This window comes from Engystomops pustulosus, chromosome 7, assembly GCF_040894005.1.
Source record: "Engystomops pustulosus chromosome 7, aEngPut4.maternal, whole genome shotgun sequence".
Taxonomy (NCBI): domain Eukaryota; kingdom Metazoa; phylum Chordata; class Amphibia; order Anura; family Leptodactylidae; genus Engystomops; species Engystomops pustulosus.
Genome location: NC_092417.1, coordinates 33294748 through 33321337, shown reverse-complemented (window position 1 = coordinate 33321337; position 26590 = coordinate 33294748). Strand labels below are relative to the sequence as shown.

The 26590-nt window shown below is 43.6% G+C and overlaps 1 protein-coding gene and 1 long non-coding RNA gene across 2 annotated transcripts in view; one reads left to right on the top strand and one right to left on the bottom strand.

Annotated features, from left to right (window-relative positions):
- Positions 1–4395, bottom strand: part of PRKD1 (protein kinase D1) — an 88773-nt gene extending 84378 nt beyond the window's left edge. The window contains exon 1 of the mRNA XM_072115410.1: positions 3801–4395. Within this exon, the coding sequence (XP_071971511.1) occupies positions 3801–3962 (162 nt within the window). The 5' untranslated portion in view covers positions 3963–4395. The remainder of the gene's footprint in view (positions 1–3800) is intronic.
- The window catches only part of LOC140069566 (uncharacterized), an 85880-nt gene that overhangs the window by 12233 nt on the left and 47057 nt on the right, over positions 1–26590 (top strand). The window lies entirely within an intron of this gene.

Genomic DNA, 26590 nt, shown 5'->3' with positions numbered 1-26590 from the left:
GATAGGAGTTGCGTTATACCTATGATGTATAGTGATAGGAGTTGCGTTATACCTATGATGTATAGTGATAGGAGTTGCGTTATACCTATGATGTATAGTGATAGGAGTTGCGTTATACCTATGATGTATAGTGATAGGAGTTGCGTTATACCTATGATGTATAGTGATAGGAGTTGTGTTATACCTATGATGTATACTGATAGGAGTTGTGTTATACCTATGATGTATAGTGATAGGAGTTGTGTTATACCTATGATGTATAGTGATAGGAGTTGTGTTATACCTATGATGTATAGTGATAGGAGTTGCGTTATACATATGATGTATAGTGATAGGAGTTGCGTTATACCTATGATGTATACTGATAGGAGTTGTGTTATACATATGATGTATAGTGATAGGAGTTGCGTTATACCTATGATGTATAGTGATAGGAGTTGTGTTATACTTATGATGTATAGTGATAGGAGTTGTGTTATACCTATGATGTATAGTGATAGGAGCTGTGTTATACCTATGATGTATAGTGATAGGAGTTGTGTTATACCTATGATGTATAGTGATAGGAGTTGCGTTATACATATGATGTATAGTGATAGGAGTTGCGTTATACCTATGATGTATACTGATAGGAGTTGTGTTATACATATGATGTATAGTGATAGGAGTTGCGTTATACCTATGATGTATAGTGATAGGAGTTGTGTTATACTTATGATGTATAGTGATAGGAGTTGTGTTATACCTATGATGTATAGTGATAGGAGCTGTGTTATACCTATGATGTATACTGATAGGAGTTGTGTTATACCTATGATGTATAGTGATAGGAGTTGTGTTATACCTATGATGTATACTGATAGGAGTTGTGTTATACCTATGATGTATAGTGATAGGAGTTGTGTTATACCTATGATGTATACTGATAGGAGTTGTGTTATACATATGATGTATAGTGATAGGAGTTGTAGGATCACATGTATGTTATGCTGCTGTGTTGTATGATCATCACTATATTACATATACATGGTATGGGGTTGTGCATATGGATATTAGGGACATTTCCCATCTGCGTTTTAGCTTACGGTTGACAGTTAGTATTTAGAAAAAAAATTTAAAATGTAAAAACATACGGCGCGACGGATACATTTATAGCAAAGTATCCATTTTCCATTTTAAAAAAACTGATACCTTGCATTCTATTAGCGTCAGTTTCCGGTTTTCATTATTTTATATTATTTTATAGCCATTAGTTGGTGTTATTCCCTCTATCCTCTCAATTAACGGAAGGACAAACAAAAGATTTAAAAACGGAAACTAACGACACCACTGCAAATCCTTGGAAATTGATGGGGGAAAAAAAACGTATCCGTCAATCATCCGTTTTTTTAAACTGCAAAAGGGAAGCCAAAACGTAGGTGAGAACTGGCCCCAAGTATCCGTTACATCACACATGTAGGATGTGTGTGATAAGTGACTATTGTACATCCAGGTTCTGGGGTCGTGTTATAGCGGGGAGGAGGCCCTGTGTGATGTACAATGAAATAACTTGTTATAATGTAATGTGATGTGTAATGACACAAGTTACATTATATTTCACATTTATTACATGTCCCTGGGCTGAGTGATGTACAATGGTACAGGATGATGGGGGTATCATGCAGTAGTGTGATGAGGATGATGGGGGGTATCATGCAGTAGTGTGATGAGGATGATGGGGGGTATCATGCAGTAGTGTGATGAGGATGATGGGGGGTATCATGCAGTAGTGTGATGAGGATGATGGGGGGTATCATGCAGTAGTGTGATGAGGATGATGGGGGGTATCATGCAGTAGTGTGATGAGGATGATGGGGGGTATCATGCAGTAGTGTGATGAGGATGATGGGGGGTATCATGCAGTAGTGTGATGAGGATGATGGGGGGTATCATGCAGTAGTGTGATGAGGATGATGGGGGGTATCATGCAGTAGTGTGATGAGGATGATGGGGGGTATCATGCAGTAGTGTGATGAGGATGATGGGGGGTATCATGCAGTAGTGTGATGAGGATGATGGGGGGTATCATGCAGTAGTGTGATGAGGATGATGGGGGGTATCATGCAGTAGTGTGATGAGGATGATGGGGGGTATCATGCAGTAGTGTGATGAGGATGATGGGGGGTATCATGCAGTAGTGTGATGAGGATGATGGGGGGTATCATGCAGTAGTGTGATGAGGATGATGGGGGGTATCATGCAGTAGTGTGATGAGGATGATGGGGGTATCATGCAGTAGTGTGATGAGGATGATGGGGGGTATCATGCAGTAGTGTGATGAGGATGATGGGGGTATCATGCAGTAGTGTGATGAGGATGATGGGGGGTATCATGCAGTAGTGTGATGAGGATGATGGGGGGTATCATGCAGTAGTGTGATGAGGATGATGGGGGGTATCATGCAGTAGTGTGATGAGGATGATGGGGGGTATCATGCAGTAGTGTGATGAGGATGATGGGGGGTATCATGCAGTAGTGTGATGAGGATGATGGGGGGTATCATGCAGTAGTGTGATGAGGATGATGGGGGGTATCATGCAGTAGTGTGATGAGGATGATGGGGGGTATCATGCAGTAGTGTGATGAGGATGATGGGGGTATCATGCAGTAGTGTGATGAGGATGATGGGGGGGTATCATGCAGTAGTGTGATGAGGATGATGGGGGGTATCATGCAGTAGTGTGATGAGGATGATGGGGGGTATCATGCAGTAGTGTGATGAGGATGATGGGGGTATCATGCAGTAGTGTGATGAGGATGATGGGGGGTATCATGCAGTAGTGTGATGAGGATGATGGGGGGTATCATGCAGTAGTGTGATGAGGATGATGGGGGGTATCATGCAGTAGTGTGATGAGGATGATGGGGGGTATCATGCAGTAGTGTGATGAGGATGATGGTGGTATCATGCAGTAGTGTGATGAGGATGATGGGGGGGTATCATGCAGTAGTGTGATGAGGATGATGGGGGTATCATGCTGTACACATGTTGCGGGGCTGTAGTGTGAGGATGATGGGGGTATGGATGATGATGGGGGTATCATGCAGTACACACATTACATGTGATGAGGATGATGGGGGTATGGATGAGGATGATGAGGGTTATCATGCAGTACACATGGTGCGGGGCTGTAGTGTGAGGATGATGGGGTATGGATGATGATGGGGGTTATCATGCAGTATACATGTTGCGGGGCAGTAGTGTGATGAGGATGATGGGGTTAGGGATGAGGATGATGGGGGTATGGATGAGGATATCATGCAGTACACACGTTACATGTGATGAGGATGATGGGGGTATAGATGAGGATAATGGGGGTATCATGCAGTACACATGTTGCGGGGCAGTAGTGTGAGGATGATGGGGGTATGGATGAGGATGATGGGGGTATCATGCAGTACACACATTACATGTGATGAGGATGATGGGGGTATGGATGAGGATGATGGGGGTATCATGCAGTACACATGTTGCGGGGCAGTAGTGTGAGGATGATGGGGGTATGGATGAGGATGATGGGGGTATCATGCAGTACACACATTACATGTGATGAGGATGATGGGGGTATGGATGAGGATGATGGGGGTACCATGCAGTACACATGTTGCAGGGCAGTAGTGTGAGGATGATGGGGGTATGGATGAGGATGATGGGGGTATCATGCAGCACACACGTTACATGTGATGAGGATGATGGGGGTATGGATGAGGATGATGGGAGTTATCATGCAGCACACACGTTACATGTTGCCGGCACTCACCTTCTGGTCCACGATGGAGCAGGCCATCTCTCGCACGGCCCCCAGGCTCAGCTCCCCGGGCTCGGGCAGTACGACGGGCTCCCGGCTCAGGCCGATCTGGATGTGCAGGGAGAGGCCGGGGCCCGCGGGGCTGGGCGGCCGGATGACCGGGGGGGCGCTCATAGACAGCTGGGCCCGCCAGCGGGAGACACCAGGGGGGAGAGAGAGGAGGACAGGGCTCACACACCGCCTGCCGCCACACAACTTACTGCACTCACAGCAGGGGGCAGCACACAACTTCCCGCCGCATAGCCGCACTCCCGGCACCGAGCCGCCGCCGCCGCGCACCTCCCAGCAAAACTTTACCCAACAACAAGTCCGAGCGGCGCCCACACACACACTACACACAGCGCCGGCACCGCGGCGCCCTCTGCCGGACAGCCGAGCACCGGTAGTCTGCTCCGAGCAGCTCCCCCTGCCGACCGCCGGCCTACACTGCACTGCTCCCCCTGCCGACCGCCGGCCTACACTGCACTGCTCCTCCTGCCGACCGCCAGCCTGCACTGCACAGCTCCTCCTGCCGACCGCCAGCCTGCACTGCACAGCTCCTCCTGCCGACCACCAGCCGGAACTGCGCAGCTCCTCCTGCCGACCGCCAGCCTGCACTGCACTGCTCCTCCTGCCGACCGCCAGCCTGCACTGCACTGCTCCTCCTGCCGACCGCCAACCTACACTACAGAGCTCCCATCGCCGACCACCAGCCTGAACTGCGCAGCTCCCCCTGTCGACCGACAGCCTGCACTGCAGAGCCCCCCCCCTGCCGACCGCCAACCTGCACTGCACACCTCCCCCTGCCGACCGACAGCCTGCACTACAGAGCTCTCCCTGCCGACCGCCAACCTGCACTGCACAGCTCCACCTGCTGACCGCCAGCCTGCACTGCACAGCTCCCCCTGCCGGACACACCGCCTCCCTGCACCAGGCCCGGCTCTCCCACCTCCTGCTGCTCACCTAGAGAGAGCGGGAAGCTGAGGAGCCGCCACCTCATATCACATCACATCACAGTGTCCCGGCTCCTCTGCCTGTAATTGTAATATTATTAGTGGCTGCACAGGTGCTCACATAGACATGGCAGCCACTTACCTCAGAGACTGCAATAGCGCATAATGCACAGAAGTCTAAGCCCAGTGCGTTTTTCTCATTGCGTTTTTGCATCCTTGTAAACCGCATCAGTTTTACATAGCGGCTTTTTAAATGGGTTTTTGGATAAAGTGTTTGACTTAGGCCGCGTTCAAATAGTCATCGTGGGGATGTATATATAGACGGCTACGGCAAAGTATTGTGCCACTCGTCCATGTGAATGCAGCCTTAAACTGAGTGCACAGGGGCGTAACTTTAGGGGGTGCAGAGGTTGTGATCGCACCCGGGCCCAAGAGGTTTAGGGGGCCCTTATGGTGTCACTTTCCCATATGAGAAGACTAGTACTATAAACCATACATTATAGTCGGGGGCCTGGCACAGACTTTGCACTGGGGCCCATCAGATTCTACTTTCCAAGTTTTTTGTGCACTCAATTTAACGGGCGCCTTACATTTCTGACAGACTTTCCACATAAATGTGGCGCACAATGCGAATCAGCACTGTGTTTTGTGTCATAGTGCAGAAGTGCCCAAAAACTGTCACAGACACTACATAAATACACGTGCAAGCACTTTACATATATATTTATGTGCAACTACGGCAGAAAACTGGACGCGCCACTTTAATTCATATGGCCCAATGTGTTCAGAGATCAGTACAAGTGCAATGCAACAATGCTTTCCTCCGTGGGAAAACCCCTTTAAATAATACTACAGCGATCCGTATAGCAATGTTCGCAAATCAATCTGCACCAATCCGCATATAAATCTCCGCCAAATTGTCAAGAAATCTGTAGTAATCTATAGCTTAAAGGGGTATTCCTCCCATCTGGGGATTTAAATTTAATTGAATTCATTTTCCCTTATGTAAACATTTCTTCAATTGGATTTTATTTAAAAAAATGTTCCTGTGTGAAGATAATTTCTCATAAATATAGTCATGTTGTCCCTTAGAAATGAGATGGCTTCCTCGGATACGACCACCTCACATTTTGGCAGCAGCGGCCAGACATGCGTTATAGAGTCCTGTCTGACCTCCTGGCTTCAGCGATCATTACCACAGGACGGCTGTGGGACCTGCAGTAACTCCCAGACATTTCATATACAAAAACGTTTTGTGTCTCTGTGCAATCCCTCCAGCAGAGGTGGCCGTATCCAAGAACACATTCTTGTTTCTAAGGGACCATATGACTGCATTTATGAGAAATTATCTTCAGCCAGGTACATTTTTTTTAATGACATCTAATTGAAGAAATGTTTACATATGGCAGATTAAAGAATCTTGATGTAAATGCCCAGACGAGAATACCCCTTTAATCTGCACCGATCTGCATATACTTGCACGGGTATCAATCATCCAACGGGGAAGGAATAGCTTCCTCAATGATTTAGTATGTCTTGGGAGTCACCGAAACGTGGGTTCCAGCTCCTAGACTGGTGCACGGAGGGAGCAGGAATAGATAAATAACAGTTTTTGTTCTAAAGGGTTCTGTGGAATATTCCCCTAGAACAGTGATGGCGAACCTTTTAGAGACCGAGTGCCCAAACTACAACAAAGACCCATTTATTTATCGCAAAGTGCCAACACAGAAATTTAATTTGTGATTTATACTCCCTTCTCTGTCACAGTTTTCATTGATACCAGCACCTGAGGACACCAATAAAGCAGAAAATAGTCCCAGGTAGAGCTGTCACTTTAATATAGCTCTGTGCACAGCAAGTCCTGGGCTGTCTGGGACTGCAGGAAGATACCTGGAGTCATCTCTGGTGAGGGCCTGAGTGCCCACAGAAAGGGCTCCGAGTGCCACCTCTGGCACCAGTGCCATAGGTTAGCCATCACTGCCCTAGAAAATCCTTTTAAAGGGAACCTACCACCACATATATCTACCTATAAAGGTAGATCGGGTGGTAGGTACATCTATAGGACGTGTGGGTAGCCCTTTGGAACAGTGACCGCACAGAAGCGGGCCTGCTGTTCTGCGCATGCGCAGACGGCAGGTTTCTCAGACAAGGGCGCGCAGCTACTCGTAGCTGGTAGAAGGAACAAAGAGGCTACTGGGGCGTGGAGAAGCCGCATTGTGTAGCCTCAGCTCCGCCTACTCCACGCCCCAGTAGCCTCTTTAGAAAATTTACATATTAGCCAAATAAAAGTTATCAGAAGATTGTGGGGACGTGAGGATTCGCCCTTAAAAGGCTTATCCTCACATCCTATAGATCCACCTACCACCCGCTCTACCTTTATAGGTAGATATGTGGTGGTAGGTTCTCTTTAAGAACTATCTTGTAAATTAGCGGCATGGCAGCATATTGTCCATGCGCTCCCCCCTCTTCTTCTTAGTCCTTGCTGGTTTCCAAGAATGCAGCCACTGAGGGAAGACTTGGGGGAGTACGGGTGACTCTCATGCCAAAGTTTTCTGCTGGGGCTTGAGATTCCCTTACAGATATTTTGTAATGGCTGAGATAAAAGAAAACGCACGCACGTGTCCGGCCGAGACGTAACCGCTGCGAGCAAAGTCCTCACATCCACATCTATCCTGGATAAATCCACCCCCTCCTCACTCAGCATCATACTCATCTTACTCTCATATCCAAGTTTTCACATCAATATCATCCATCCTAATTATCAAATTAGTGAGGTTTCTACACATCCTCACACATCTGTGCTCTTAGCTCTGTGCAAGCTTTCCCTTATGTTCTGAATGACTGTTGTAGAACCCATCCGGAACAAGCAGGTTCAGCAAATAGATATTATTGTTTGTATCATAAAAAGTGATACAATTACATAATACACTTCCTCTATCTATTCCTTACAATTTCCTGGATCTCTGCTTGCTGTCTTTCTATAGAAAACTTTATTGTTTACTTCCTGTTGATCAGTCCATGGATAGATTTCTATTCCTATGACGCTTCCAGTAGAATGACAACAAGCAGAGATCTAGCAAACCGTAAGGAATAGATACACAAATTATACTGCAAAATTGTGTATTTTTTTATTATACTAACAAGAACATTTGATTAAACTTGACAATTCCTTAAAGGAACTCGGTCACCAGATTTTACCCCATTAAACTACTACCCCCCTCAGGTAGGGTATGAAATGTGCTTTCTAGGATTCCTCCTTTTATGTGAAATATCAGCCATTTACCTATAAAAAATCTCATCCAACATCATGTGAAAATGAGCAGAAAAGAGTCAAATTTTCCCGAAATGAGTCTAGTTTATAGGCTGCAGGGTTAGGGTCACTTCACCCCTATCTTCTGTTCTATAGTAGCTAGAAATGTGTTATTGTAATATTAAATATAAGAATATTATCTTTCAGATCGCATCATGATCTACAAAACTGGAGATACAGGTCGTTAAAAAATTGTTGGGAATTGGATTTTTACCGGCAGCTCACATTTCCAACTGTATCTCCAGTTTTGTAGTTCACAGAGCCAATACTGATGCGGTCTAAAACATGAGATTCTTAGAACAGAAAATAGGGGCGCCTGAAGTGACATTCCTTCTGCAGCCTCTAAAACTTGACTCATCTCAAGCAAAATATGACTATTCTTTACTCATTTTCACGTAAATTTGGAGAAGATTTTTTTTTAATGTATCCGAGTGACATTTTATATAGTAGAGGGAACTCTAGAAAGGACATATCACACCCTACCTGAAGAGGGGGGTAGTAGATTGATGGGTAAAATCCCAGCTTCCCTTTAAGTGTATATATATGGGGTCATACCCTTTATTGTGGCCATACACATTAGATGAATGTCAGTAGGACTGTGCTGGAGGCTGAATATTTAATGGGAATATAAATCCTGAACTTTTTCTGGCTCATGATGTTACGGAAAGAAGACTAGATGACTAGAGGTATCTAACAGCGACTTACTCCCAATATGGAGTACGTGCACACCTGTCACATGACTGTAGGGCTGGGTTTTCTTTGTTACATTGTACATAAAAGTGGCAAGTCGCAATCAGCTCCTACTGCTGAGTTCTTACCCGATATGATAACATAATAAAATATCACCATTGTCATCACCAGAAAAGAGTCAACTCAGTGGACATTTTCCAACTCCCTATGCTCCCTATGCTGGCCAAGTGTGCATGTGTTTGTAGTTTTGCATCTATAAATCTACTTTGGATCTATTGAGTTTTCAGTAAGGTCTGCAGTGCCTGTATTGATGGAAATCTACCATCCAAATCCATCATGATAAACCAGGGACATTACTCATAGATCCAGGCACCGGGACTTTGGTAATCTTCTTATGTTTGTTATCCCAGGTCTCCTTCCTTCTAAAATCAACTTTTAAAATTACTCTAATGAGCCATAAGGAAGGGGGGGGGGTGTTACCAGAACCCCTCTAAGATGTAGCTTCACAGGCTGTTACAGTGTACAGGAGCACTCCCCCCTTCTACTGAATGCTGAAACTCCCTGCTTCCATGAAATTATGTAAGGCAGAGGGAGGGGGAAGTCCTAAGGCAGCAGGAGGGGGAAACAATGTAACACCTCCCAGAGCCCTTGGCTCATTGGCATAATTATAAAAGTTGATGATGGAATAAAGAAGGCCATAGATAACAAATATAAAAAGATTATCACAGTCACGGTGCCTGGATCTATCAGGCTTCGGAGCTGAGATTGTGCAATCGCCGGCCTGCGTTCTCCGGTTTTGCGGACGAGTGAGTGAAGCTCCTAGTAGCTGCGCACTGAAGCTGTCTGGTAGGAGGATCAAAGAGGCTACTGGGGCGTAGAGTAGACGCGCCGTGTAGCCTCAGCTCCGGCTACTCCATGCCCCGGTAGCCTTTTTAGAAAATTTGCATATTCCCCGATTAAAGATAATAAAGGATTTAGTGCAGTAAAGGATTACCCCTAAAAAGGACTATCCTTACATACATTAGATGCACCTACCACCAGATCTACCTTAATACCCTGTTTCCCCTAAAATAAGACATCCCCCGAAAGTAAGACCTAGTACAAGTTTGTTCAGGCTTAGAAATAGAAGGCCTCCCCTGAAAATAAGACCTAGCGGCCGCCATTGCAGCAGCTCCCCCACGTCATGCACTAGTATTAGGAAATCTTTTAGATGTTGCAGAAGGTTGTGACTTTGGGATATGAAGGATAAGAAGGGTCATTTACGGAAATTATTTTTGCTAAATATGAGAGATTGGGGGCAATGATTCTAATAGAAATGGAGCCAAAAGAAATACAGCATGAAATTCAGAGTTTGGAGAGTTATAAGGATGTAAGAGAAGTTGATTTTTTTTGTTCAACGATAAATGTAAATTCTTGTTCATGGAAAAATAAGACATCCCCTGAAAATAAGACCTAGTGCCTCTTTAGGAGCAAAATTTAAAATAAGACACTGTCTTATTTTCGGGGAAACAGGGTAGGTAGATCCGTGGTGGTAGGTTTCCTTTTACACAATTCTGTCTCTGAGCTCCTTGGGAAGTTCCTTAGACCTCATGATTCTCATGTGCTCTGACATGCACTGTGAGCTATGAGGTCATATGTGCCTTTCCTTATCAATCCAATCAGATTAATTAAACGCAGTTAGACTCCAATGCAGGAGTAGAACACTCTCAAGAATGATCAGAAGGAAATGGACAGAATGTGAGTTAATATGAGTATCACAGCAAAGGATTTGAAAACTTATGGCAATGGGATATTTTAGTTTTTCTTATTTAAAAAAAATAGCAAAATATCTACATTTTTTTCTGCCATGATGTGGTGCAGAGTGCACATTAATGAACAAAAAAAGAACTTGAACAATATTCAAGAAGAACAAGGATTCACATGTATTCCCATATGTATGTACCTTATATCTATGTGTATGTACCCTGCGTCTATGTGTATGTACCCTGCGTCTATGTGTATGCACCCTGCATCTATGTGCATGTGCCCTGCATCTATGTGTATGTACCCTGCATCTATGTGTATGCACCCTGCATCTATGTGTATGCACCCTGCATCTATGTGTATGTACCTTATATCTATGTGTATGTACCCTGCATCTATGTGTATGTACCTTATATCTATGTGTATGCACCCTGCATCTATGTGCATGTACCTTATATCTATGTATATGTACCCTGCATCTATGTGTATGTACCTTATATCTATGTATATGTACCCTGCATCTATGTGTATGCACCCTGCATCTATGTGTATGCACCCTGCATCTATGTGTATGCACCCTGCATCTATGTGTATGCATCCTGCATCTATGTGTATGTACCTTATATATATGTGTATGTACCCTGCATCTATGTGTATGCACCCTGCATCTATGTGTATGCACCCTGCATCTATGTGTATGTACCTTATATCTATGTGTATGCACCCTGCATCTATGTGCATGTACCTTATATCTATGTATATGTACCCTGCATCTATGTGTATGTACCTTATATCTATGTATATGTACCCTGCATCTATGTGTATGCACCCTGCATCTATGTGTATGCACCCTGCATCTATGTGTATGCATCCTGCATCTATGTGTATGTACCTTATATCTATGTGTATGTACCCTGCATCTATGTGTATGTACCTTATATCTATGTGTATGCACCCTGCATCTATGTGCATGTACCTTATATCTATGTATATGTACCCTGCATCTATGTGTATGTACCTTATATCTATGTGTATGTACCCTGCGTCTATGTGTATGTACCCTGCGTCTATGTGTATGCACCCTGCATCTATGTGTATGTACCCTGCATCTATGTGTATGCACCCTGCATCTATGTGTATGTATCCTGCATCTATGTGTATGCACCCTGCATCTATGTGTATGTACCTTATATCTATGTGTATGTACCCTGCATCTATGTGTATGTACCTTATATCTATGTGTATGCACCCTGCATCTATGTGCATGTACCTTATATCTATGTATATGTACCCTGCATCTATGTGTATGCACCCTGCGACTATGTGTATGTACCCTGCATCTATGTGTATGCACCCTGCATCTATGTGTATGCACCCTGCATCTATGTGTATGTACCCTGCATCTATGTGTATGCACCCTGCATCTATGTGTATGCACCCTGCATCTATGTGTATGCACCCTGCATCTATGTGTATGCACCCTGCATCTATGTGTATGCATCCTGCATCTATGTGTATGTACCTTATATCTATGTGTATGTACCCTGCATCTATGTGTATGTACCTTATATCTATGTGTATGCACCCTGCATCTATGTGCATGTACCTTATATCTATGTATATGTACCCTGCATCTATGTGTATGTACCTTATATCTATGTGTATGTACCCTGCATCTATGTGTATGTACCCTGCGTCTATGTGTATGCACCCTGCATCTATGTGCATGTACCCTGCATCTATGTGTATGTACCCTGCATCTATGTGTATGCACCCTGCATCTATGTGTATGTATCCTGCATCTATGTGTATGCACCCTGCATCTATGTGTATGTACCTTATATCTATGTGTATGTACCCTGCATCTATGTGTATGTACCTTATATCTATGTGTATGCACCCTGCATCTATGTGCATGTACCTTATATCTATGTATATGTACCCTGCATCTATGTGTATGCACCCTGCATCTATGTGTATGTATCCTGCATCTATGTGTATGCACCCTGCATCTATGTGTATGTACCTTATATCTATGTGTATGTACCCTGCATCTATGTGTATGTACCTTATATCTATGTGTATGCACCCTGCATCTATGTGCATGTACCTTATATCTATGTATATGTACCTTATATCTATGTGTATGCACCCTGCATCTATGTGTATGCACCCTGCATCTATGTGTATGCACCCTGCATCTATGTGTATGCACCCTGCATCTTTGTGTATGTTCCCTGCATCTATGTGTATGTACCCTGCGTCTATGTGTATGTACCCTGCGTCTATGTGTATGCACCCTGCGTCTATGTGTATGCACCCTGCATCTTTGTGTATGTACCCTGCATCTATGTATATGTACCCTGCATCTATGTGTATGTACCCTGCATCTATGTGTATGCATCCTGCATCTATGTGTATGCATCCTGCATCTATGTGTATGTACCCTGCGTCTATGTGTATGCACCCTGCATCTATATGTATGCACCCTGCATCTATGTGCATGCATCCTGCATCTATGTGCATGCACCCTGCATCTATGTGTATGCATCCTGCATCTATGTGTATGCATCCTGCATCTATGTGTATGTACCCTGCGTCTATGTGTATGCACCCTGCATCTATATGTATGCACCCTGCATCTATGTGCATGCACCCTGCATCTATGTGCATGCACCCTGCATCTATGTGTATGTATCCTGCATCTATGTGTATGCACCCTGCATCTATGTGTATGCACCCTGCATCTATGTGTATGTACCTTATATCTATGTGTATGTACCCTGCATCTATGTGTATGTACCTTATATCTATGTGTATGCACCCTGCATCTATGTGCATGTACCTTATATCTATGTATATGTACCCTGCATCTATGTGTATGTACCTTATATCTATGTATATGTACCCTGCATCTATGTGTATGCACCCTGCATCTATGTGTATGCACCCTGCATCTATGTGTATGCACCCTGCATCTATGTGTATGCATCCTGCATCTATGTGTATGTACCTTATATCTATGTGTATGTACCCTGCATCTATGTGTATGCACCCTGCATCTATGTGTATGCACCCTGCATCTATGTGTATGTACCTTATATCTATGTGTATGCACCCTGCATCTATGTGCATGTACCTTATATCTATGTATATGTACCCTGCATCTATGTATATGTACCTTATATCTATGTATATGTACCCTGCATCTATGTGTATGCACCCTGCATCTATGTGTATGCACCCTGCATCTATGTGTATGCATCCTGCATCTATGTGTATGTACCTTATATCTATGTGTATGTACCCTGCATCTATGTGTATGTACCTTATATCTATGTGTATGCACCCTGCATCTATGTGCATGTACCTTATATCTATGTATATGTACCCTGCATCTATGTGTATGTACCTTATATCTATGTGTATGTACCCTGCGTCTATGTGTATGTACCCTGCGTCTATGTGTATGCACCCTGCATCTATGTGTATGTATCCTGCATCTATGTGTATGCACCCTGCATCTATGTGTATGCACCCTGCATCTATGTGTATGTATCCTGCATCTATGTGTATGCACCCTGCATCTATGTGTATGTACCTTATATCTATGTGTATGTACCCTGCATCTATGTGTATGTACCTTATATCTATGTGTATGCACCCTGCATCTATGTGCATGTACCTTATATCTATGTATATGTACCCTGCATCTATGTGTATGCACCCTGCATCTATGTGTATGCACCCTGCGTCTATGTGTATGTACCCTGCATCTATGTGTATGCACCCTGCATCTATGTGTATGCACCCTGCATCTATGTGTATGTACCCTGCATCTATGTGTATGCACCCTGCATCTATGTGTTTGCACCCTGCATCTATGTGTATGCACCCTGCATCTATGTGTATGCACCCTGCATCTATGTGTATGCATCCTGCATCTATGTGTATGTACCTTATATCTATGTGTATGCACCCTGCATCTATGTGTATGTACCTTATATCTATGTGTATGCACCCTGCATCTATGTGCATGTACCTTATATCTATGTATATGTACCCTGCATCTATGTGTATGTACCTTATATCTATGTGTATGTACCCTGCGTCTATGTGTATGTACCCTGCGTCTATGTGTATGCACCCTGCATCTATGTGCATGTACCCTGCATCTATGTGTATGTACCCTGCATCTATGTGTATGCACCCTGCATCTATGTGTATGTATCCTGCATCTATGTGTATGCACCCTGCATCTATGTGTATGTACCTTATATCTATGTGTATGTACCCTGCATCTATGTGTATGTACCTTATATCTATGTATATGTACCCTGCATCTATGTGTATGTACCCTGCATCTATGTGTATGCACCCTGCATCTATGTGTATGCACCCTGCATCTATGTGTATGCACCCTGCATCTATGTGTATGCATCCTGCATCTATGTGTATGTACCTTATATCTATGTGTATGCACCCTGCATCTATGTGTATGTACCTTATATCTATGTGTATGCACCCTGCATCTATGTGCATGTACCTTATATCTATGTATATGTACCCTGCATCTATGTGTATGTACCTTATATCTATGTGTATGTACCCTGCGTCTATGTGTATGTACCCTGCGTCTATGTGTATGCACCCTGCATCTATGTGCATGTACCCTGCATCTATGTGTATGTACCCTGCATCTATGTGTATGCACCCTGCATCTATGTGTATGTATCCTGCATCTATGTGTATGCACCCTGCATCTATGTGTATGTACCTTATATCTATGTGTATGCACCCTGCATCTATGTGCATGTACCTTATATCTATGTATATGTACCCTGCATCTATGTGTATGCACCCTGCATCTATGTGTATGCACCCTGCGTCTATGTGTATGTACCCTGCATCTATGTGTATGCACCCTGCATCTATGTGTATGTACCCTGCATCTATGTGTATGTACCCTGTGTCTATGTGTATGCACCCTGCATCTATGTGTATGTACCTTATATCTATGTGTATGTACCCTGCATCTATGTGTATGTACGCTGCGTCTATGTGTATGTACCCTGCATCTATGTGTATGTACCCTGCATCTATGTGTATGTACCTTATATCTATGTGTATGTACCCTGCATCTATGTGTATGCACCCTGCATCTATGTGTATGCACCCTGCATCTATGTGTATGTACCCTGCCTCTATGTGTATGTACCCTTCATCTATGTATATGTACCCTGCATCTATGTGTATGTACACTGCGTCTATGTGCATGTACCCTGCATCTATGTGTATGTACCCTGCCTCTATGTGTATGTACCCTGCATCTATGTATATGTACCCTGCATCTATGTGTATGTACCCTGCATCTATGTGTAAGTACCCTGCATCTATGTATATGTGCCCTCTATCTATGTATATGTACCCTGTATCTATGTGTATGTACTCTGCATCTATGTATATGTGCCCTGCATCTATGTATATGTACCCTGCATCTATGTGTAAGTACCCTGCATCTATGTATATGTGCCCTCTATCTATGTGTATGTACACTGCATCTATGTGTATGCACCTGCATCTATGTGTATGCACCCTGCATCTATGTGTATGCACCCTGCATCTTTGTGTATGTTCCCTGCATCTATGTGTATGTACCCTGTGTCTATGTGTATGTACCCTGCGTCTATGTGTATGCACCCTGCGTCTATGTGTATGCACCCTGCATCTTTGTGTATGTACCCTTCATCTATGTATATGTACCCTGCATCTATGTGTATGTACCCTGCATCTATGTGTATGCATCCTGCATCTATGTGTATGCATCCTGCATCTATGTGTATGTACCCTGCGTCTATGTGTATGCACCCTGCATCTATATGTATGCACCCTGCATCTATGTGCATGCACCCTGCATCTATGTGCATGCACCCTGCATCTATGTGTATGCATCCTGCATCTATGTGTATGCATCCTGCATCTATGTGTATGTACCCTGCGTCTATGTGTATGCACCCTGCATCTATATGTATGCACCCTGCATCTATGTGCATGCACCCTGCATCTATGTGCATGCACCCTGCATCTATGTGCATGCACCCTGCATCTATGTGTATGCACCCTGCATCTTTGTGTATGTACCCTTTATCTATATGTATGCACCCTGCATCTATGTGTATGCACCCTGCATCTATGTGCATGCACCCTGCATCTATGTGTATGCACCCTGCATCTTTGTGTATGTGCCCTTTATCTATGTGTATGCACCCTGCGTCTATGTGTATGCACCCTGCATCTATGTGCATGCACCCTGCATCTATGTGTATGCACCCTGCATCTTTGTGTATGTACCCTTTATCTATGTGTATGCACCCTGTATCTATGTGTATGCACCCTGTATCTATGTGTATGTACCCTTTATCTATGTGTATGTACCCTGCATCTATGTGTATGTACCCTGCATCTATGTGTATGCACCCTGCATCTATGTGTATGCACCCTGCATCTTTGTGTATGTACCCTGCCTCTATGTGTATGTACCCTTCATCTATGTGTATGCACCCTGTATCTATGTGTATGCACCCTGCGTCTATGTGTATGTACCCTGCATCTATGTGTATGTACCGTGCATCTATCTGTATGTACCCTGCCTCTATGTGTATGTACCCTGTATCTATGTGTATGTACCCTGCGTCTATGTGTATGTACCCTGCATCTATGTGCATGTACCCTGCATCTATCTATGTGTATGTACCCTGCATCTATGTGTATGTACCCTGCATCTATGTGTATGCACCCTGCGTCTATGTGTATGTACCCTGCATCTATGTGTAAGTACCCTGCATCTATGTGTAAGTACCCTGTATTTATGTGTATGTACCCTGTGTCTATGTGTATGTACCCTGCATCTATGTGTATGCACCCTGCATCTATGTGTATGTACCCTGAATCTATGTGTATGTACCCTGCATCTATGTGTAAGTACCCTGTATTTATGTGTATGTACCCTGCGTCTATGTGTATGCACCCTGCATCTATGTGTATGCACCCTGCATCTATGTGTATGCACCCTGCATCTATGTGTATGTACCCTGCATCTATGTATATGTGCCCTGTATCTATGTGTATGTACCCTGCATCTATGTATATGTGCCCTCTATCTATGTATATGTACCCTGTATCTATGTGTATGTACCCTGCATCTATGTATATGTACCCTGTATCTATGTGTATGTACCCTGCATCTATGTATATGTACCCTGTATCTATGTGTATGTACCCTGCATCTATGTATATGTGCCCTGCATCTATGTGTATGTACCCTGCATCTATGTGTATGCACCCTGCATCTATGTATATGTACCCTGTATCTATGTGTATGTACCCTGCATCTATGTGTATGCACCCTGCATCTATGTATATGTGCCCTCTATCTATGTATATGTACCCTGTATCTATGTGTATGCACCCTGCATCTATGTGTATGTACCCTGCATCTATGTATATGTGCCCTCTATCTATGTATATGTACCCTGTATCTATGTGTATGCACCCTGCATCTATATGTATGTACCCTGCATCTATGTATATGTGCCCTCTATCTATGTGTATGTACCCTGCATCTATGTGTATGTACCCTGCATCTATGTGTATGTACCCTGCATCTATGTGTATGTACCTTATATCTATGTGTATGTACCCTGCATCTATGTGTATGTACCCTGCATCTATGTGCATGTACCCTGCATCTATGTGTATGCACCCTGCATCTATGTGCATGTACCCTGCATCTATGTGCATGTACCCTGCATCTATGTGTATGCACCCTGCATCTATGTGTATGTACCCTGCGTCTATGTGCATGTACCCTGCATCTATGTGTATGCACCCTGCATCTATCTATGTGTGTGTAAACCAAAAAAATCTTGACATCTCACTAATTCCTTTTTATCAGGGTATAAATATTAGAGAATGAAAACGCAATTCCTTTCAGTTCTTTTCCAATACTGCTGTACTGACAAATAAGGGGAGAATTTGGGGAGTCATGGAATCTGTTCAGCCTACAGCTATGCCTCTTCCTCCTCCCCCATACACACGGTTGCTCAAGTATAAATGGGGGGAGAGGGGAGAAAGTTGCTCCCAGTCTATCCCCCTGAGGGTGATGGCACACGTGGCGTTTTGAACGCATTTTTGGCCCAGTTTTTAAGCAGCCCGTCAAAAAACGCATGCGTTTTTGACCAGTTTGAATTAAGATGATTGGTCAAACCTGTCAAAAACGGGTGCATTTTCCAAAAACACATGCGTTTTTTGACGGACTGCTTAAAAACGAGCCAAAAATGCGTTCAAAACACCACGTGTGCCATCACCCTTAGAAGAAAATAATTGATCATGTTGTAAGTCTGATCCTTTTTATCTCCATCACCCACTTTCCCAGTAGATGGTCTCCTTCCAGAATCTCCTGGTTTGCCAACTTCACTCTGATGTGTATGGCCACTTATAGACCGGATGCCCTCCCCCTCCTCATACACATGTACAGCGCTACACACACATCGCCCTCTCCTTGCCCATCCACTCTCTCACCTTCAGAGCCGGCTTCATCCTTCTCGGTGATCGCAGTTGAGCGGATGCTCGGCGCTGAGCTCCCTTCTCCTCACTTCTCTGCTGATCCCTCCCTTTATTCGCAGACCTGTAATTCTCCGGCACTTGCGAGGGAGTTGATAGACATTGATTAGCACAAGTGGTATTTAATAAAAAAAAAAATGTCTTTGTTATTATGTTGCCAGACTATATTTAATAACCATTTCGGAGAAGCGATGGTTGAATCAGGGATCGAAAATAGTTCCAATCTTTGCGTGTTAATATAAATCTGCTCGCCCCTACTTCTCATAGTCCCCCGAGCTGTGTTTTGTGATGAGCTCAGGTACCCGTATTTGCTAAATCCTAAACAAACTATATATATATACCACAATTTTGTGCCCATTTCTTTAAGAATAAAGTATAAAATTGTGGCTCATATAGTGTGGATATAATGGGGCAGATTTACTTACCCGGTCCATTCGCGATCCAGCGCCGCGTTCTCTGCGGTGGATTCGGGTCCGGCCGGGATTCACTAAGGCAGTTCCTCTGCTGCGCTGAAAGGCATAGGAACGCACTGAAATGCACCGAGGCCGGCTGAGTGAAGGTAAGCGCGAGTCCAGCGGCACATTTTCCGTTTTTAAACGCGGCGGTTTTTTCGAATACGGCGGGTTTTCGTGTGGCCACGCCCCCCGATTTCCGTCGCGTGCATGCCGGCGCCGATGCGCCACAATCCGATCGCGTGCGCCAAAATCCCGGGGCAATTCAGGGGAAATCGGCGCAAATCGGAAATATTCGGGTAACCCGTCGGGAAAACGCGAATCGGGCCCTTAGTAAATGACCCCCAATGTATATATACATTTATCTGCTGGAGATGTATACCAGGCCCTACAACACCGTGTCATAATAGAGACTCATCAATAAAGTGCATTTACATGTTTACTTGTATACTTACTGTATGTTGTTATCCCTCAACTGCATTGTTGCAGTGTTTATAATTCCTGTACTGTGACATCACTGTGTGTATTATCTCTGTATTGTGACATCACTGTGTGTATTATCCCTGTACTGTGACATCACTGTGTGTATTATCCCTGTACTGTGACATCACTGTGTGTATTATCTCTGTATTGTGACATCACTGTGTGTATTATCTCTGTATTGTGACATCGCTGTGTGTATTATCCCTGTACTGTGACATAACTGTGTGTATTATCCCTCCACTGTTACATCACTGTGTGTATTATCCCTCCACTGTTACATCACTGTGTGTATTATCCCTGTGCTGTGACATCACTGTGTGTATTATCCCTGTGCTGTGACATCACTGTGTGTATTATCCCTGTACTGTGACATCACTGTGTGTATTATCCCTGTACTGTGACATCACTGTGTGTATTATCTATGTACTGTGACATCACTGTGTGCATTATCCCTGTACTGTGACATCACTGTGTGCATTATCCCTGTACTGTGACATCACAGTGTGTATTATCCCTGTACTGTGACATCACTGTATGTATTATCCCTGTACTGTGACATCACTGTGTGTATTATCCCTGTACTGTGACATCACTGTGTGTATTATCTATGTACTGTGACATCACTGTGTGCATTATCCCTGTACTGTGACATCACTGTGTGCATTATCCCTGTACTGTGACATCACAGTGTGTATTATCCCTGTACTGTGACATCACTGTATGTATTATCCCTGTACTGTGACATCACTGTGTGTATTATCATTGTACTGTGACATCACTGTGTGTATTATCCCTGTACTGTGACATCACTGTGTGTATTATCCCTGTACTGTGACATCACCGTGTGTATTATCCCTGTACTGTGACATTACTGTGTGTATTATCTCTGTACTGTGACATCACTGTGTGTATTATCCCTGTACTGTCACATCACTGTGTGTATTATGCCTGTACTGTGACATCACTGTGTGTATTATCCCTGTACTGTGACATCACTGTGTGTATTATCTATGTACTGTGACATCACTGTACGTATTATCCCTGTACTGTGACATCACTGTGTGTATTATCCCTGTACTGTGACATCACTGTGTGCATTATCCCTGTACTGTGACATCACTGTGTGTATTATCCCTATACTGTGACATCACTGTGTGTATTATCCCTGTATTGTGACATCACTGTGTGCATTATCCCTGTACTGTGACATCACTGTGTGTATTATCCCTGTACTGTGACATCACAGTGTTTATTATCCCTGTACTGTGACATCACTGTGTGTATTATTCCTGTACTGTGACATCACTGTGTGTATTATGCCTGTACTGTGACATTACTGTGTGTATTATCCCTGTACTGTGACATCACTGTGTGTATTATCTCTGTACTGTGACCTCACTGTGTGTATTATCCCTGTACTGTCACATCACTGTGTGTATTATGCCTGTACTGTGACATCACTGTGTGTATTATCATGTACTGTGACATCACTGTGTGTAGTATCCCTGTACTGTGACATCACTGTGTGTATTATCCCTGTACTGTGACATCACTGTGTGTATTATCTATGTACTGTGACATCACTGTATGTATTATCCCTGTACTGTGACATCACTGTGTGTATTATCCCTGTACTGTGACATCACTGTGTGTATTAGCCCTGTACTGTGACATCACTATGTACATTATCCCTGTACTGTGACATCACTGTGTGTATTATGCCTGTACTGTGACATCACTGTGTGTATTATGCCTGTACTGTGGATTTGTATCTTTCATTTCTTCTGTATACTATTATCTTGTATGAGACAAAGCTGCAATTCCAAGTAGCAGACATTCTAGTTTACAGACCAGTATAAGCAATTTGGCGAGTACAATGCCAGTTCCTTGGTCCCATTAAAAAGCTATTTGAATTGGTTACCAAAAGTAGGACTGCTATCAACTACCTATGTCATCCATAATCAGAGCTAACTATGGGGGTTTAACCCCTTATGGTCATTGTTCAATACAGATTGAAGTGTTGCCCCACTGATCAACCTCCTGTTCCAAGATTGGGGAGTTATTGTTTTGTTTTGGCAACCTAGGACCTGACAAAGGACCCAACAATTTAATTAAAACTTCAGGTGTTCAGTGTATTCGCTTTTGTAACTATTAGTGCTATAAAAATAGCAGATTATTAATCATGCTGAAAAAGTAAAGATAAAGAGGCTACATCAGAAATTACTGTTATAAGTCACCTCGCAGCAGAAAATAGGATCAAAAAGATGTTATATAAGCCTGATCCCGTAATTAACAAAACTTCAACTATACAAGTTCATTAAACATTTTAAAAGGTTATTGCTCTGGGATCATGGAGGTACAAAAAACAAATATTTTCCTTATAAATGTGTTTTTGTAAATAACACAATTATTTAGCAGCAACTGACTGGATATGAATGATCTATACTAAAGAATAGGCCCTTACTAACTTTGTCCCAGCTCACCCTTTTAAGAAGTTTAAAGCGATCCTGTCACCAGAAATGTCATTTTCAGCTGGTGACCAATAGCCTATGGTAAAATGATTTTAAAAATGCTTTTGTCAGCATTGTGAATCATTCAGTGCCTTATAAAAGTTTAATTCACATTACCTAGCTCCCGGCTAGCAGCATGTGGTGAGTTCCAGGGGAAGGGCAGTTGCAGCCTGTGCGTGCCTGTGTCTCCTCATGCATTCTTCCTCTCTTCCATACCATCTCCCTATCTCCTCGGCTGGCTCTATACACATAACAGGAAGATGTGATGAAATAAACTTATATAAACTACTGAAATGATTCATAATGCTGACCAGGGTATTTTGAAAATCAACATAGCATAGGCTATTGGAACCTGTCACCAGCTATTAAATGACATTCCTGGTGACAGGTTTGCTTTAAGACTTTGTTTTTAGTCATAATGACTCCATATAGTTATGTTACAGAGCTTTAAAACAGAGTTAATAGACTTCTGTAGCTAACAGTAAGTTTTCTATCTGTTTTTGCAGCCAGTACTGCTTGAAAAGTACAACAAAAACGTACTTTTACTCTGTTTTCCACTACCTTCACTATCTTACTTAAAGAGGGTGCCCTGTCACAGGTAGAAACTTGCTCCCCTTACCCTGGCAAAAAAAAACATCCATGCTTGGCTGAGCTTCTGATACAGTCCTCTATTACCTCTTCGTAAAGGGGATCTACAAGTTTACAAAGCATGGCTGCCTTCTTCCATAAACAGCACCACCACTGCTTGTAGGTTGTGCTGTAATGCAGCTTTGCTCCTGTTTATAACCTGTTACCGTTTCTAGAAGTTTGTGGATAAAGACAGCCATGCTTTATAATCCCATGGAATACCTTTAAGCAGGGGATATGTGTTCTTATTGGGGCTATGGGAGCAAGTCTCTGCCAGCAGTCTAATTCTTTTTGGTATCCCACACACCCACATCGGATAGGTGGTCAGTCTTTCCAAACTTGTTTATTTGGCTGGTGTTACCCTAAGCCAGTGGTGGCAAACCTATGGCACGGGTGCCAGAGATGGCACTCAGAGGCCTCTATATGGGCACCCTCGCCATCACCCCAGCACAGAGTTCACCAGACAGGACTCAAGGCCTCTTGCAGTCCCAGGCAGCCCTGGACCCTAGAAGGAAGCTACAATGATGATCCAAACTTCTTCTCCTTCTTTCTACTGTATTGGTGTCCTCAGGTGCCTATACAATTTAATCCTGTGAAATAGCAGGGAGTAATAAGTTACTGCTTAAATTGTCACATTGGCACTTTGCGAAAAATATGTGGGTTTTGGTTGTAGTTTGGGCACTCGGTGTCTAAAAGGTTTGCCATCACTGTTGTAGTGGGTTTACACAGTCAAGTTTCAATATTTGCAGATGATACTAAGCTATGTAAAGTAATAAATACTGAGGTCGATAGTTTAGCATTACAGAGGGATTTGTGGAAGCTTGAGGAGTGGGCAGAGAAATTGTTGATGAGGTTTAATGTAGATAAATGTAAAGTTATGCACTTGGGCCAGGGAAACAAAAAGTATAATTATGTTCTAAACAGTCAATTACTTGGTAAAACTGGAGCTGAAAAAGACTTGGGGGTATTGGTGGATGGTAAACTTAATTTTAGTGACCAGAGCCAGGCAGCTGCTGCCAAAGCAAATAAAATTATGGGATGTATCAAGAGAGGAATAGATTCTCATGATAAAGACATAGTTTTGCCCTTCTACAAATCCCTGGTCAGACCACACATGGAATATTGTGTACAGTTTTGGGCACCAGTGTATAAAAAGGATATAGTAGAGCTGGAACGGGTGCAGAGGAGAGCAACCAGGATTATTAGGGGAATGGGGGAACTAGAATACACTGACAGATTAAAAAATTTGGGATTATTCAGTTTAGAAAAAGGACGACTGAGGGGAGACCTCATTACAATGTACAAATAACTGAACGGACAGTACAAGGATCTCTCCAAAGATCTTTTTATACCTCGGCCTGTGACCAGGACAAGGGGGCATCCTCTACGCCTAGAGGAGAGGAGGTTCTACCATCACCATAGACAGGGGGCATCCTCTACACCTAGAGGAGAGGAGGTTCTACCATCACCATAGACAGGGGGCATCCTCTACACCTAGAGGAGAGGAGGTTCTACCATCACCATAGACAGGGGGCATCCTCTACACCTAGAGGAGAGGAGGTTCTACCATCACCATAGACAGGGGCATCCTCTACACCTAAAGGAGAGGAGGTTCTACCATCACCATAGACAGGGGCATCCTCTACACCTAGAGGAGAGGCAGTTCTACCATCACCATAGACAGGGGACATCCTCTACACCTAGAGGAGGTTCTAACATCACCATAGACAGGGGGTATCCTCTACACCTAGAGGAGAGGAGGTTCTACCATCACCATAGACAGGGGACATCCTCTACACCTAGAGGAGAGGAGGTTCTACCATCACCATAGACAGGGGACATCCTCTACACCTAGAGGAGAGGTGATTCTACCATCACCATAGACAGGGGGCATCCTCTACGCCTAGAGGAGATGTGGTTCTACCATCACCATAGACAGGGGGCATCCTCTACACCTAGAGGAGAGGAGATTCTACCATCACCATAGACAAGGGGCATCCTCTACACCTAGAGGAGAGGCGATTCTACCATCACCATAGACAAAGGTTCTTTACTGTAAGAGCAGTGAGACTGTGGAACTCTCTGCCGCAGGAGGTTGTTATGGAGGACTCTATGTACATGTTCAAGAGAGGCCTGGATGACTTTCTGGAGAGAAAAAAATATCACAGGTTATGGGTATAAAACATTTATTTAATTCTTAAAGGTTGGACTTGATGGACTTGTGTCTTTTTCCAGCCTTATATACTATGATTAGTCTCAGCCGTGTGTTGAGTAAAGCATGGTCTAGCCAGTGAGCTGCTAGAGTGGCTTCTATGAACTGGATTAATACCTAATACCCAGTTTACTCAGTGCTGGTTATACTTTCTCTTATGACATGCAGCACTTCTGTCAGTTTTGTCAGTTTGTGTTTTGCTGAACCTGAAACTCTAAGATTGTATGCTGCATTATCTGGAACCCTAACTTGATCCGAAACCCAGAACTTTGTATCTTTACCATTGACGTTGTCTCTTTCCATTAAGGTAAGTGAGGCAATTAGGTAGGGGATTGGGGTTATGGGTGAGTTCAGAGCCTACACCTCCCCTTTCTCTGCCTTGAAAAAAGGGCTAGACGAGTGATGGCAAACCTTTTAGAGGCAGAGTGCCCAAACAAGAACCAAAATCCACTTATTTACAGTGAAGTGCCAACATGGCATTTAAAGCAGTAACTTATTGTTACCTGTTCTTCCAATACAGTTGAAAGAAGGAGAGCAAATTCAGACATCATTGTAGCTTCGCTCCAGGGTCTCTCTGTACAGGAAGAATTGTGGGTCCAACAGGATGACCTCCAAAGATCTTCTGTCAAAACCTTTTCATTTTTCCCGCAGTTCAAGTCAATGAAGCGTACCTTTAAAATAGCACTGAGAGCAGCATCTCTTAAGTTGCCTGGGACTGCAGGAAGATTTGCTGGATTTGGTCCTGTTTTGTGAACTCTATCCTGTGGCGATAGCCTGAGTGCCCGAAAAAAGAGCTCTGAGTGCCACCACTGGCACCCGTGCCATAGGTTCGCCACCACTGGGCTAGACTGTATCCCGATGCTGAGTCTGCATTTTTGTCTCTCCATTTATTCCTTTACTTCTGTTCTTGCCACATACTCAAAGTAGCGATAGTCTTCAGGTTGTCCCTTACCATAAGGGTAAGCTAAGCAACTAGGTAGGACACTGGGCTTGTGGATTAATTCGGGGGCTGCACCCCCTTTCTCTACCTTGACAAAGGGGCTATCTTTAGAAAGATAAAACATAACATAAGAAAGCCAAAATCATAACATTGAGATGTAAAATATATCAAGATGCATTGGCAACAAAGTAACAGTGGAAATATATAATATATGTCCATAC